Below are 12,971 nucleotides of genomic sequence, written 5' to 3'. Positions count from 1 at the left end.
TAGGGTTTGAGTTTTACAGCCTGATTGGGTGTCTGAGGTTGGGGTCTGCTCCACCATGTGAACTCGGGTCTGAATCCCACCTTGTTTTGTCTTTGCCAGTGGAGACCTGCAGGTCACGGGCAGCGGACACTGTCCCTACAGCACTGCCCAGAAGGCGGTGGGCAAGGACAACTTCACTCTCATCCCCGAGGGTGTCAACGGGATAGAGGAGCGGATGACCGTGGTCTGGGACAAGGCGGTGGTAAGGCGGCACCATCTCCCTGCTCCCAACCCCAAGAACAGCCTAGAAGCGCCCTCCAGGCCCACTGAAGCCCCGTGTCATGCACTTCTGGTTCTTAAATTCCCTTTCTTTCTTTGAGGCAGAAGCAGCATGCACCAGGAGGGCACACGTGTGACCCTTAAGAAAACAGCACGAGTCCTTTGATGTCCTCTGCATTTGCAGATACGACAACCGTCCTGCAGTCTTTACGGATGGGACAGTTTTGTTTTGTTTTAACGACATTTCAGTCCATGTAAAGATGACTTTGTAAACTGTGTGTGTGTGTGTGTGTGTGTGTGTGTGTGTGTGTGTGTGTGTGTGTTCAGGTTTGGGGTTGAGAGTGGGCACAGAGGATTCCTGTTGCATAAGGAAGTCCCAGGTCACACCCTGATCACTGACTTGAAACAGAAAATTTTAATTTTCTATCAAATGGGGACCCAGTGAAACTGACCAGATGCCAAGGGGGCTGTTGTGAAAACATCGAGACACCTCTGAGGAGTTAATTACGTGTCTGATCTGATGAGGCCAGGCACCTGGGGCTTTCTCAGGATGGCCTGGTTTCAGCAGGGAGTGGAGAAAATTCCAGACTCTTCGTCGGGGCTCTGTTGGCAGGTTGAGCTCTGTGCCTGTCTGCCCCTTCTGGTCCTGTTAGGGGATGCTTTTCTCATCCGTGGGTCTTGCCTCCAGGCTACTGGCAAAATGGACGAGAACCAGTTTGTCGCTGTCACCAGCACCAATGCAGCCAAGATCTTTAACCTGTACCCCAGAAAAGGGCGGATTGCCGTGGGCTCAGACGCTGACGTGGTCATCTGGGACCCTGACAAGGTGAAGACCATCACAGCCAAGAGTCACAAGTCGGTGAGTCCTGGTTTATCAGCACCGCTCCTGGCATGGGTAAGCGGTTCTCGCTTTGTGATCGTTTTAGAAGCCTCTGGTTAAAGCGATTTATTAATTTCCCCCCCCCTCTCTCGGGGGCTCTTCCCCCGATGCGTGATGTGTTTTTTTCTCAGCCAGCTGACTCTGCTTGTGACTCCGTGGAGTGAGCCAGCAGGCTCAGAGAGGGGAAGTATTAGGTGCAAGATCCTTTCTCCAGTTTAGTTATCAAGCTGGAGAGGGTTTGGGCTGGTGTCTCAGGAGCCCCCTACTTCAGCTGGGGGCCAACTGCTGGCCGTCAGCAGAGGAGGGGGGTGGACTGCCTCGTGCTGTTTGAGCTCACACCAAGGGTGCGCTCTCCCCGGATCCAGGCCTCAAGCCTGTGTGTGTGGGTTACCTCTGCCCTTTGTATCTTACGTGCCCTTGACTTCTTCACTCACCCAGCAAACCTCTAAGGATGCAGAGATAGAAGACATCTTCCCCTCCCTGCGTGTTTGCTTCAACCCGCTCTGCATGGCCAGCAGTAGTGTAAGGACCAGATTAACAGCTACACTCACAAGACACAGAGGCCACGGCCTGGTTCCTGACTCACCAAAGTCTGTTTCAGGACGTGGGCCAGGAGGCAGAGTGTGTGCACAGAGCATCACCCTACGATGGGTGCCGCTTCCCAGCCCAGAGGTCAGTCCCTGTTGAGGGGTGAGACCATGTGCATGGGGACAGGACCCCAGGCACAAGGAAGCCTCATGAGATTGTGACAAGAACCACTTGGCCACAAGAGCCATGGCATGGGGACAGAGAGATCTGTCCAGCTCATCAACCAGCCGTCATTCTTAAATTCACCAGGGCTCCCTGGTGACATGCCTTCTTCCCTCACCCCCATCCCTGGGAGCAGGTCAGGAGGAACCAAGCCTGAGGTCACCTCCCCCGGAGAAAGATATACACTCTTCTCCACACTCACCACCCCCGAAGCACACGGTTCCATTTTAATTACTAGGGATGCGGTGATGTGCACACAGGGAGTGGGGTCTGGGAACACAGGAGATGCACGCTGCTCCCCCGTGGTGTCAGCAAGGTGTCCCGTGAGAAGGTCGTGCAGGTGAGCGGGCGTGCGTCACCACTGCTGTCCGGCCACTGGAGCTGCCCCTCGGCTCTCAGGGCCATCATGGTCCAGGGAGGAAGAGGGTGCCTGGCCAGCTAGGGAGACAGGGTGGTGGGAGAGAGGCTGAGCTGGGCATGCACGGACCCCTCATCTCCTATTATTTCGGCACGTAATCAGTGGACATGCACGTTTCACACTTGGGAGTCAGGGTTTCAATTATTATCAAACCCCAGTCAAATCTTGCTTTGTAGTTACTCTGTGTTTACTTTTTCCATGCCTCATCTCACTTAATACAATAAGCTCAGTTAGGTATGTTGTTATTACTAAGTAAGAAAATGGACAGAGAGAGGATGCCTATTAATTCCCTGGGGCTTCTGTCACAAAGGACCACAGGCTGGTGGGTTGAAATGACAGGAATGTGTTTTCTTGCAGTTCTGGAGGCCAGTGCCCTGAAATCAGCGTCAACAGGGCTGTGCTCCCCCGGGGGCTCTTGGGAGGGTCTGTTCCATGCCTTCCTCCTGCCCTTTGGTGTCATTGGCCATCCTTGACGTTCCTTGGCTTGTGGTTGCATCATTCCAATCTCTGGCCATCTTCCTGTGTCTTGCCATCTTCTTATAAGGACACCAGTCATCAGGCTTAGGGCCCACTCTGCTCCAGTGACCTCATCTTAACTACCGACGTCTGCAATGATCCCTTTCAAAATACAGTTGCCTTCAACAGACCTTTTTGGGGGACATATTTCAACCCATAATAATCAGTCAGGTACCTGAGGTTGCCCATGTGGGAGGTGATTGTTCCAGGTGAGTTACACTTGGGACGTATCCCCTCTCTATGCCAAGCCAGGTTTGAGTGATTTTCTTAGCCAGAAACAGACAGTTCAGGACGCCATGAGACCGACTGGTTTTTGTCTGTTCCATTCTTTTCTGTTCAAAGCAGTACCATCCCCACAGTGAGGAAACGAGTGTATTCCAGAACAGGGATTGGAAAGTGCGGTTTTAGGGGTTAATTTCACTTTTTTTAAGTTTAAAAATATTACTTTCCTTTTAACAACTGTAAAGAAATCATTTCCTATACGTTGATCCATGATTAAAAATTTAAATCTCCTTTTCTGTAAAAAGAACACAACTTTTATTCTTTCATATCTTAGTGTGAAAAGTATTTGCTTCAAAGTGTCGCAGCACAGGTAACATACAGGATTGTATGGCATAGACAACTTAGGTTTTTACACTCTTTTGTTGAGATGTAATTCACATGCCATGAATTTCACCATTTTAAAATTGAGAAGGTTGTACAATCACCAGTACTCATTCCAAACATTTTCGTCCCCTCAGAAGGAAACCCAGTAGTCATTAGCAGCCACTCCCCACTCCTTCCTCCCCCAGCCCGTCAACCACGAATCTGGTCTCTTTATGGATTTGCTTATTCTGTACATTTCATACAAATGGGTTCACACAGTATGTGGCTTTTGTATCTGGCTTCTTTTACTTGGTATCTTGTTTTAGGAGCTCATCCACACTATAGCAGGTATCAATCCATTCCTTTTTATGGCTGAATAATATTCCATTGCTTGGGTCGACCACATTCATCCATTTTTTGACATAAACATATATCATGCTTATGCATTCATCAGTGTCAGGCTGTCTTTATAAAAGACTGAGGAATAGTAACTGCTTCCTGGGAGGGGGACTAGGGAACTGGGGCTCAGATGGGAGAGAAGACAGTTTTTAAAATCATGATCTTTTATACTGTTCGAATTTTTACATTGTTTCTATTACCTTTAAGCAAGGGAACAATTAGCTTTGAAAACTCTAGGTAGTTGTGGAACATGGAATGGGACATTTGCGGGCAATATAACCGGCGGCTGGTAAGATTCTCCCCTGGGGGAGCGCCCCTGGGGCACGTAACATGTCCTCCCACTAAGAAGAGAAGAGAACAGGCTGGACGGGGCTGGGTGGCCTCAGCCCACCTGGCCGGTCAGTTTGGACTGGGAGGGAGGTCAGTGATTTGCCTCTTCAACGCTTTTCAGCATTTACAGCCCACATTTGAGTTTGAGTAAAATTATAAATTACTGCAAAGCAAGGTCACTTTAGGGTGACTCAGGAAGTGTTAGATTAGCAAGTGTTAAAACTGAAAACAAATTGCTTGGGTCCTGGGAGGCAGCGGCAACAAAGATTCTAAGGCAAAATATTAGCAGCTGTTAGTGGAAAATCTGATTGTTGCCTTGAAACCCCAAATAAATGCCATCAAAAACAATAAGAGAATCTGCTGGCTGATTACAAATTAATATAAAGAATTTTCTATGAAATAATTTTTTTCTATGAAATAATTAAAAAGCACTTTGAGTGGGGAGGGTGCAGCTCAGTGGCAGAGCATGTGCTTAGCAGGCATGAGATTCTGGGTTCAACCCCCCGCCCCCCCATTTAAAAAATGGAAAAAAAACACTTTGAAAAACAGAATGGAAATCAAAATCCTGTTTCTAAGAACAATAAAAACTAAAGACACATAAATGCAAGTTCTTTTATGCTAAAAAGATTCAATAGAGTGAACATATCCATTCTTCCTAATTTAATCTATGGACTGGAAGTAAACCCCTCAGAAAATTTAGTGGGCTTGTTTTTTAGGTAAAAGAGCAGAGTTTCTAGATGGAAAATCTGAGAACAGCCGAACATTTCTGACCAAAGTGGAAAACTAAGGGAGAGTGCTAATCGCCCATTTATTAAATTGTGTTATAAAGCTACAAACATCGAGACAGTCGGCTATTGGCACAAGAGAAGCAGCCAGGCAGCAGGCCCACTGCATACGAGCGTTTGATTTACAATAAAGGAGTCAGTTAAAATCAGACAGACAGGTACTCAACCTGTTGTGTTCAAACACTGGGCTCGCAGGGCTAAGACCTCTGCTGTCCTTTTAACCACAAAACAAATTCAAAATGGGTCAAAGATTCAAATAAAGCTATGAAAGGACCAGAATAAAATACATTTTAAAAAATGATCCTTTTAGAGGGGAGACCTTTCTTAGCAAGACACAAAACTTAGAAAATAAAAAGGAGATTAGTCTGTTTGATCACTATGTACAAATTAAACCAGAAAAAAAAGAAACCCTTCTGCATGGCAACAACTAATATTTATTATTTTATATGAGGTCAGAAGGCAGGGGACAGTCAGGGGACGTACTGGCGATACAACAGGACAGAGGAATAAATTCCTTAACGCTGAACATGTGCTTAGAAACCAGTGAGGAGAAAGCCGAGAACTTAAGAGACCAGGGCTCAAGAACGCAGGGACTCGAGGAGAAATATACAAATGGTTTCAACTTAAAAACAGACCAGATCTCACGTATAAATAACCAAATGCGAATCACCACAGATCGCGCTGTTGTCACCCGAGCCGGTGACTGAGACGCAGGGGCACGCGGGTGCGGTCGGACTGTGGGGGCTGACGAGCTCATGGGGTCTTGACGGGAATGGAAACCAGTGCCGCCTTTTGGCGGGCAAGTCTGTCAAAGTCAAAAGCCATTTAGGCTTTGGCTCAACCCCCTCGTCTAGGACGATGTTCACACGTGCCAGTGTGGACACACTAGTGTGTTCAGCGTGGTTTTTAGCAAAAGCAGGGCAACGACCCACATGTTCGCCCCTGGGAACCGGATTAGTAAATGACAGTACGTCCCTGTGGAATCAAAACGGTTTAAGGAACATCAGAAACATTTTTAACGCAGGGACCATTCTTTGAGGTAAGGAGAAAAACTAGGGTGAGCCTGTACGGAACACGTGCAATGTGAGACAGTTATTCACACAGAAAAGATCTGGGGACCCAGGAGGGTCTGTTGGAGGCAAGCATCTCAGTCTGTGGTCAATGAGAGACCTGTGTTTTAAAAACCACGTATCTTTTGTACCGTTTGAATTTATACCGTATATACGACTGCTTTTTTTTTTTTAAGTTGACTTACAGGCAATTTATAGTGTGTTAATTTCTGGTGTGCAGCTTAGTGATTCACTTACACACATATGTATATTCCTTTTCATATTTTTTTCATTATAGGCCATTGCAAGGTATTGAGTATAGCTCCCTGTGCCCGACAGTAGGACCCTGTTGTTTATCTGTTTTATATATAGTGGTTAGTATCTGCCAACCCCGAAATCCCAATTTACCCCATTTTAAATAATCAAAGTAACCACTGTTGCTGTTGGTGATTATATTCACTTTAGAAGTGATGAAAGGAATGTGTTTTTAAGAAAATGTTTTGTCTTTCCAATTAGTAAAAAATAAAAAGAAAGAAAGAAAAAGAAAAACTTAAAAATGACTTACCCAGCACTGGAGCAGATTTCATAGACACGAAGTCACGAAGTACTTCTGTCCCCCATGACTGATGTTGATTGGTCTGTTGTCTTCAGAAAGTAACTTGGCAATGGGCAACTTGAAGAAGCTCGTAGCCTTTGACCCAGTAATTGAGTTTTAGGAAACTATCCTAAAGAAAATGGTTTTAAAAGAAGACCCAGAAAGGTCCGTTACAGTCAGAGTGGCCACACGGCCTAATTCCAGGGTGCCCCACTCACGTTCGTGTCGCCCAGACCGTCTTAGTTAGATTCCATGAAACCACCAGCCCCTTAAGTGCCCGACTGTGAGGGTCTGATGATGCAAATGAAAGAACGGACAGAGGAGTGTTACACGGTCCCACAGAGGGTGTTTTCAGAGAGAAAAAACCCTGGAAACCACCTGCGATGTGCTGCATAGCAGAATCACCATGAGCATGACGGGGCTCGTGCGGGGAAAACGCTTGGGAGCAGGATGAAAGCCTGGGGTTGTCGCCTTGCAGGCGGTGGAGTACAACATCTTCGAAGGCATGGAGTGCCACGGCGCCCCGCTGGTGGTCATCAGCCAGGGCAAGGTCGTCTTCGAGGATGGCAGTGTCAACGTCAACAAGGGCATGGGCCGCTTCATCCCGCGGAAGCCCTTCCCCGAGTACCTCTACCAGCGCGTCAGGATCAGGAACAAGGTGCGTGGGGCCTGGATCTTCTGCGTGCAGAGCTGACAGATGCCACAGCTGCGTGGGCCTCCCTTTCCTCTCGGGTTCCCTGAGCTGTGATGGGACCCGCATGCATCTCAGGCTGGAGTGAGGACCAGACGAAACCAGGGAGGTTCCAGGGCTTTGCAAACTGTAAAGGGCTGTGCACATGTGCGAATGGGAGGACTCCTAGGAGCCCACTGACCAGGGTGCCCCTCCTGCATCATCTTGGAGGGGGGTCCTCACTACCTCCTCTTTGAGGTGTCTAGCCCCCCTTCTGCAGATCAAAACCCTGGTGCTCAAAGCAGTGCTGGACTGACCAGCATCACGCAGCAAGGAGAGCTCTGGGCCCCTTGGGCATTGCCGCTTGCTAGAAAGAACTCACCCCTAGCACACTCGAGGGACGGCACACTGCATCTGGCCTCCCTTCAGATCTGCCCTCTTTTCTCCTTCCCCTTGTCCACCTTCCATTCAGCATCTTCCTTTCCTCTTGAGGAATTTTAGCATGGACTCCGGAGGTCAAAGGGCGTGGAGCAGGGGCAGGCTGTGTCCCATCTCCAGTCAGCTCAGAGGAGGATGCTTGCTTCTGCTTTAGATAGTCTCCCATCGGTGGTCCCTCATCTTCCCTAATTAAGTCCCTCCCATCACCATGACAAACTGCTGCTTCCCACATTAAAGCGGCTGATGTTTGCCACAAAGCCCAGCTCTGTGTGTGTATGTGTGTGGGTATATGTGTACGCCTGTGTGTGTGCATGCACGTGTGTGTGCCAGTGTGTATGTGTGTGCATGTATGTGTGCCTTGTACGTGTGTGTAAGTGGGTGCATGTGTGATGTGTATACAAGCATGTATATGCGTGTGCATGCACATGTTCGTGAGTTTGTGTGTCCCCAGGGAGACAGCTCGCTCTCCTGCACAGGGGACTGCAGGCATGCATTTTGTCAGTCACGTGCTCTCCTGCTCCCTCTGTTTAGGTTTCTGGATTGCAAGGGGTCCCCAGGGGCATGTACGACGGTCCTGTGTACGAGGTGCCGGCCACACCCAAGTACGCAACGCCGGCTCCTTCTGCCAAGTCCTCGCCTTCCAAACACCAGCCTCCGCCCATCAGAAACCTCCACCAGTCCAACTTCAGTTTATCAGGTAGGAAGGTACAGCGGCCAAGTCTCCCCGGGCCATGGTGGTGCCGAGAGCCCGGAACCTGCAGAAATGGGCCCACGGCCTCGGGCACTGGATGAAGAGCCAAGGGGGGAGCGTTGGATCCCCTCCGCCCCTCCTCCCGGGGTTGGCAGAGGAGGCTGGGAGGGTCAGAAAGCAGAGGGGGTCCGTGGGGGCAGCACAGAGACACCTGACCCTGGTTTATGAAGAGTCTGCTTGAAAACTGCCCATGTGCTCGTCCTTAAGCACATCTGGGGACACGTCTGCGCTCTTTCCCGTGAGGCTAACGTGGAGAGGTGGGTCTCCAGGCTGTTTATCACGCGCCCTCGTAACTCATGACTGTTTCATCTTCCCACAACCCTGTGTGGAGAGTGGTGTTACCCCTATTTCTTTAAGGAGAAAATGAATGCCCCCAAGACATTCAATGTCAAAATGCCAGTACTTGGTGCTGGACAAGTGTGTGGACCAAAACCTCAGCCTTTCTGAAGGCCCTTAGGACACGTGCCTGCAGTTTCATCCGGTCACCACACGAGGGCAGGCGGGCACACGCTGGGACCTTGACTTGGGACTGCCTATTGGAGGCTGGGGACCCAACACAACAGGGATTGTTTGCGCAGCCGGGAAGACATACCACCTCTCAGGGAGTTTGCCAGCTGGATCTCTGCTCTCGTGTTATACGATTCCTGATTACAATTAAACACGGAGTGACACTCCCTCCCTTTCAGAACAAGAAAAACAATGGAACAAAGTTTGTAGGTAGGGCCCCCCCCCGACCACCCTTGGTCCCCCGTTCAGCCCCCAGGTCCCCCTGAGTGCCCAGCACCGCTGGGCAGCCCCGCAGCAGCCTCACGGGCGCCTTCGTCAGACACCAGCAGCATCGACGCCGCCCAGTGTCAGGAGCGACTTCCACATGTCCCTTAAACACCTGTGTGGGGTCGCGTCATAGACATGTGGCCGGTGTCCTTTTGCCCACCAGGGATTTTCAAGGCACCCGACACGTGACTAGCAAGGTACAGGTATCACGAGGGGAAACCAGGGTGATCAAGCACTGGGCTGATTCTGGGTCGTCAGGAGGTTCCTGAATTTCCAGGGCAATACAGTGCGAGAAGACAGGGGTCCGTTCTCTAAACCAGCGCTTAGTGGCTTCCAGAGATCATACGTCAGAGGTGGGAGGGCCTCGTCTGGTTTTTTTTTAAGGGTGATTTCATCGAAGTCTGAATTTGTAAATCCTGATGACTTACGGGGTTCAGCACTTTGTCTTGTTTGTTGGGCTTCCCCGCTCTTTGGTGATGGGGCGATGATGACAGTGGATAGTCCCGTTTCCACCCCCTGGTTCCTGGGGACATTGGGTCAGTGCACACCGCGTATCGACCTCAGGCTCTCAGCCTGAGCAGACGCCCTGGCAGCGCTTTAACAGACCATCCCATCAGGTCAGCTTCCCCCGAGCAGCGAGGTGCATGGCGAATCCAGTGAATGCCATCCTGTGTGCGTTGTCACACCTCCTTTGCCGTAAAATTGATCCCGGTCTTTGAGATGTTGGGGTACAGAACACTTGGAGGGTAGTCGTCTGCTCTGATTTTACAAAAAGGGAAATGGGGCCAAAAGAGGGGAGTGTCTGATTCCAAATTACTGGCACCATTTGTAGTGGAAACTAAGTCTCCCGGCCAGATCCTAGGACCTTCCCCATACCCCTCCTTCAGCATTATCCACCACTTAGCCGTTTAATACGTATTTATTGAGGGCCAGGCACTGGGCTTGGCACTAGAATTTTAATTAATTTTTTTACTTTGCAGAGGGGAGGTAATTAGATTTATTAATTAAATTAATTTTTTAATGGAGGTACTGGGGATTGAACCCAGGACCTCATGCATGCTAACTATGCACTCTACCACTGAACTATACCCTCCCACCCCAGTGCTAGAATTTTAAATCTTTATTTAAGTGCTAGGGAACACAGGAGATTAGGATGGATGGCTGACTTTGCAGATTTAAAACAGAAGGCTGCCCCCGCCCTCATGCAGATCTGCACATTGCCAACAAGGGGGGTAAATCCAGCTCTGAGTAGTTCACACACAGGCACACGCATGCACAAATACACACGTGTGAGCACAGTATGCAAGTGTACGCCCGTGTGCTCCCATGCATAGCACACTGAACACCTTGGGACCATCAGGCGCCGTGCCGAGTGTTGTCCTGAGCGAGCTGTCGGAGCTGAGGCTTTGGGGACAAGCCAGCTGGGGCTGGAATCCTGGCTTCCCTGCCCTCGCGTGTGCCCCCCCACAGTGCAAGACCTGAGCCTCAAATTCCTCATCTGTAGATTGGGGGTAGAACAACAACAGCTCTTTCATAGTCTTGCTGTGTGCCCTGAACTCAGCAACATAAGCTACAGCCCCGAGGCTGTGCCGCACACAGCAGGCACTCAAGTGTCAGCCCACCTGTCTCAGGAACGTGAAGCCGGACAGGAAGAGCGTGAGTGGTCAGGGCTGCAGGAGGGTGACCCCAGGGCCTGGGGGGCATAGAAGAGAGAGCAGTGAACCCCGTGGCGGTCAGGGAGCCTTCCTGGAGGTGACCCTGGACCAAAGGGTGGAGAGGACAGAGGTATATTGAGAGGAGGGCTCAGTGTCCGGAAGGCTAGGGGACATGGTGGGGGGGGGGCACCCACCCCGCAGGAGTAGCAGGTGGAACGGGTGTCAACAGCTCTCCTGAGTGACTGCCTGTCTCTTCCAGGTGCCCAGATAGATGACAACAACCCCCGGCGCACCGGCCACCGCATCGTGGCGCCCCCTGGTGGCCGCTCCAACATCACCAGCCTCGGGTGAAGGCGGGGAGAGGAGGAGCCCGTGTGAAGGATTCTGGGAAGGACGGCCATCCCTTTCCCTGTCCGTGTTTGGAAACCCACAGTTGTATTTGGTACTGATGGGGGGAAAACTAAAATGTTCTTTCCTTTTCTGTTTAGGAAGAAGTGGTACTAGTGTGGTGTGTTTGCTTGGAAACCCCTTGCCCACAGTTGTGTGTCCATCTGAGTCCACCTCAGAGCATGGCGTCTTCAGGCCCCCCCTTAGTGAACGCAGGTCCTAGCATCGCCTCGTACTGTCCCTCCCGTTCTGACGCCACGGGCCCCACGGCTCTTTGAGTGGCTCCCTTGCACCCCCGTGGCTGTTCTAGGATAGTTGATGCATGCTACTGAGTTATGTATGCGAGTCTGTAAGTGTGACCGACGGAACGTGGCCAAGGGCTGATGGGGACATGCTGCCGAGACCTCAAGCCCTCGGGGGCAGCTCCAAAACTCACAGTGAAGATGTGTCCTCATCACCCCACCCACCCCGGGTCTACACGGGAAGGAAACCCATCCCACCACACCCCCACTGCATCACTCACGTCCTGTGTCAGGAACCCCGGTCTCCGTGGCCCCTGTAACTCACCACGACGTCTTTGCGGTCTGTGTGTGTCCTTCCAGCCCGCTTGGGACTGCAGGCCGAGCCAGGTGCACACTCAGAAAGGGCTGGCGACGGCGGGGTGGCAGCTGTCCCCCGCGCCTGTGTCCTGGTCCCTCCAAGGCGGCTGACGGGGCCGTCAGATTTTTACAGTTTTGTACATAGTTTTCCTTTGTAATCACCCCCATTTTTACTTAACAACTGACTTACTGTGGCTCTTATTTCTGAAATCAAAGCTTGTGAAAAAAATAAAGAAATGGCCCGCTCCCTGACCGCAGTGTTTGCATGTAAGTGGCGGCGGCTGGGGGCAGCCAGGGTGCCCGTGCTTGGCGCTTCCCCTCGTGGTAACCGGGCAGTGGTGCTTTCTTCCCGAGGACTCACTCTTGTTAGGTCGTGGGGGGAGTGGATGAGGGAGGAGAAGGAGCTGGTCATGATTCAGGAAGTGTGAGACTCAGACGAAGGATAGGAGGAGAAGGATGATGGCCGGCCGTGGGGTTCTGTGAAGTAAGTTGAAATCACATGTCCATTCTTTCCTGCCCAGCCTTTCTTTGGTATGTTCTCTCTTCCTGTGTGTTATGTAGGTCAGGTGACCTCAGGCTGGAAGCGCCCTCTCCCGAACTTGACATTTGTAACCTCCAGACCGGTGGGAGGTATACATTCTACAGAGGAGTAAAAGCTCAAAGTTGCTTATCTTGATTAGCTGTTAGTAGTGAGGATGGTGACGATGATGGTGGCGGTGGTCGTGGTGGTGGTGATGATGATGGTGGTGATGGTGGTGGTGGTGGTGGTGATGATGGTGGTGGTGATGGTGACGATGGTGGTGATGGTGGTGATGATGATGGTGGTGGTGATGGTGGTGGTGGTGGTGATGATGGTGGTGGTGATGATGGTGGTGGTGGTGGTGATGATGGTGATGGTGGTGGTCGTGATGGTGGTGGTAGTAACGCTATCTGTACAGCATGCTCTGCATGCCAGATGCTCTACACAGTAGGCACTGTTATTAGCCTCATTTACAGATTAGTCTAGAGAGGTGAATAATTCCTCTAAGATCAGAAAGTGGCAGAGCCAGTATCTGAATCCAAGACAAACACATCCAAAGCTTCTTGCTTCTAACTGCCAAACTTTGTCATTCGTGGCTTTGGATGCGCCTAT

At 50.6% G+C, this 12,971-nt stretch overlaps 1 protein-coding gene across 2 annotated transcripts in view; it reads left to right on the top strand.

Moving 5' to 3' along the window:
• Positions 1-12,091, top strand: part of CRMP1 (collapsin response mediator protein 1) — a 67,789-nt gene extending 55,698 nt beyond the window's left edge. For both annotated transcript variants that reach the window (XM_031437604.2, XM_064488192.1), the window contains exons 10-14: positions 100-241; positions 947-1,117; positions 7,044-7,223; positions 8,205-8,370; positions 11,113-12,091. In XM_031437604.2, the coding sequence (XP_031293464.2) occupies positions 100-241; positions 947-1,117; positions 7,044-7,223; positions 8,205-8,370; positions 11,113-11,204 (751 nt within the window). In that variant the 3' untranslated portion in view covers positions 11,205-12,091. The remainder of the gene's footprint in view (positions 1-99; positions 242-946; positions 1,118-7,043; positions 7,224-8,204; positions 8,371-11,112) is intronic.
• Positions 12,092-12,971: the final 880 nt, after the last annotated feature.

Source organism: Camelus dromedarius, chromosome 1 (genome assembly GCF_036321535.1).
Source record: "Camelus dromedarius isolate mCamDro1 chromosome 1, mCamDro1.pat, whole genome shotgun sequence".
Classification (NCBI taxonomy): Eukaryota; Metazoa; Chordata; class Mammalia; order Artiodactyla; family Camelidae; genus Camelus; species Camelus dromedarius.
Note: the sequence above shows the minus strand (reverse complement) of the source record. Positions and strands in the feature narration are given on the sequence as shown.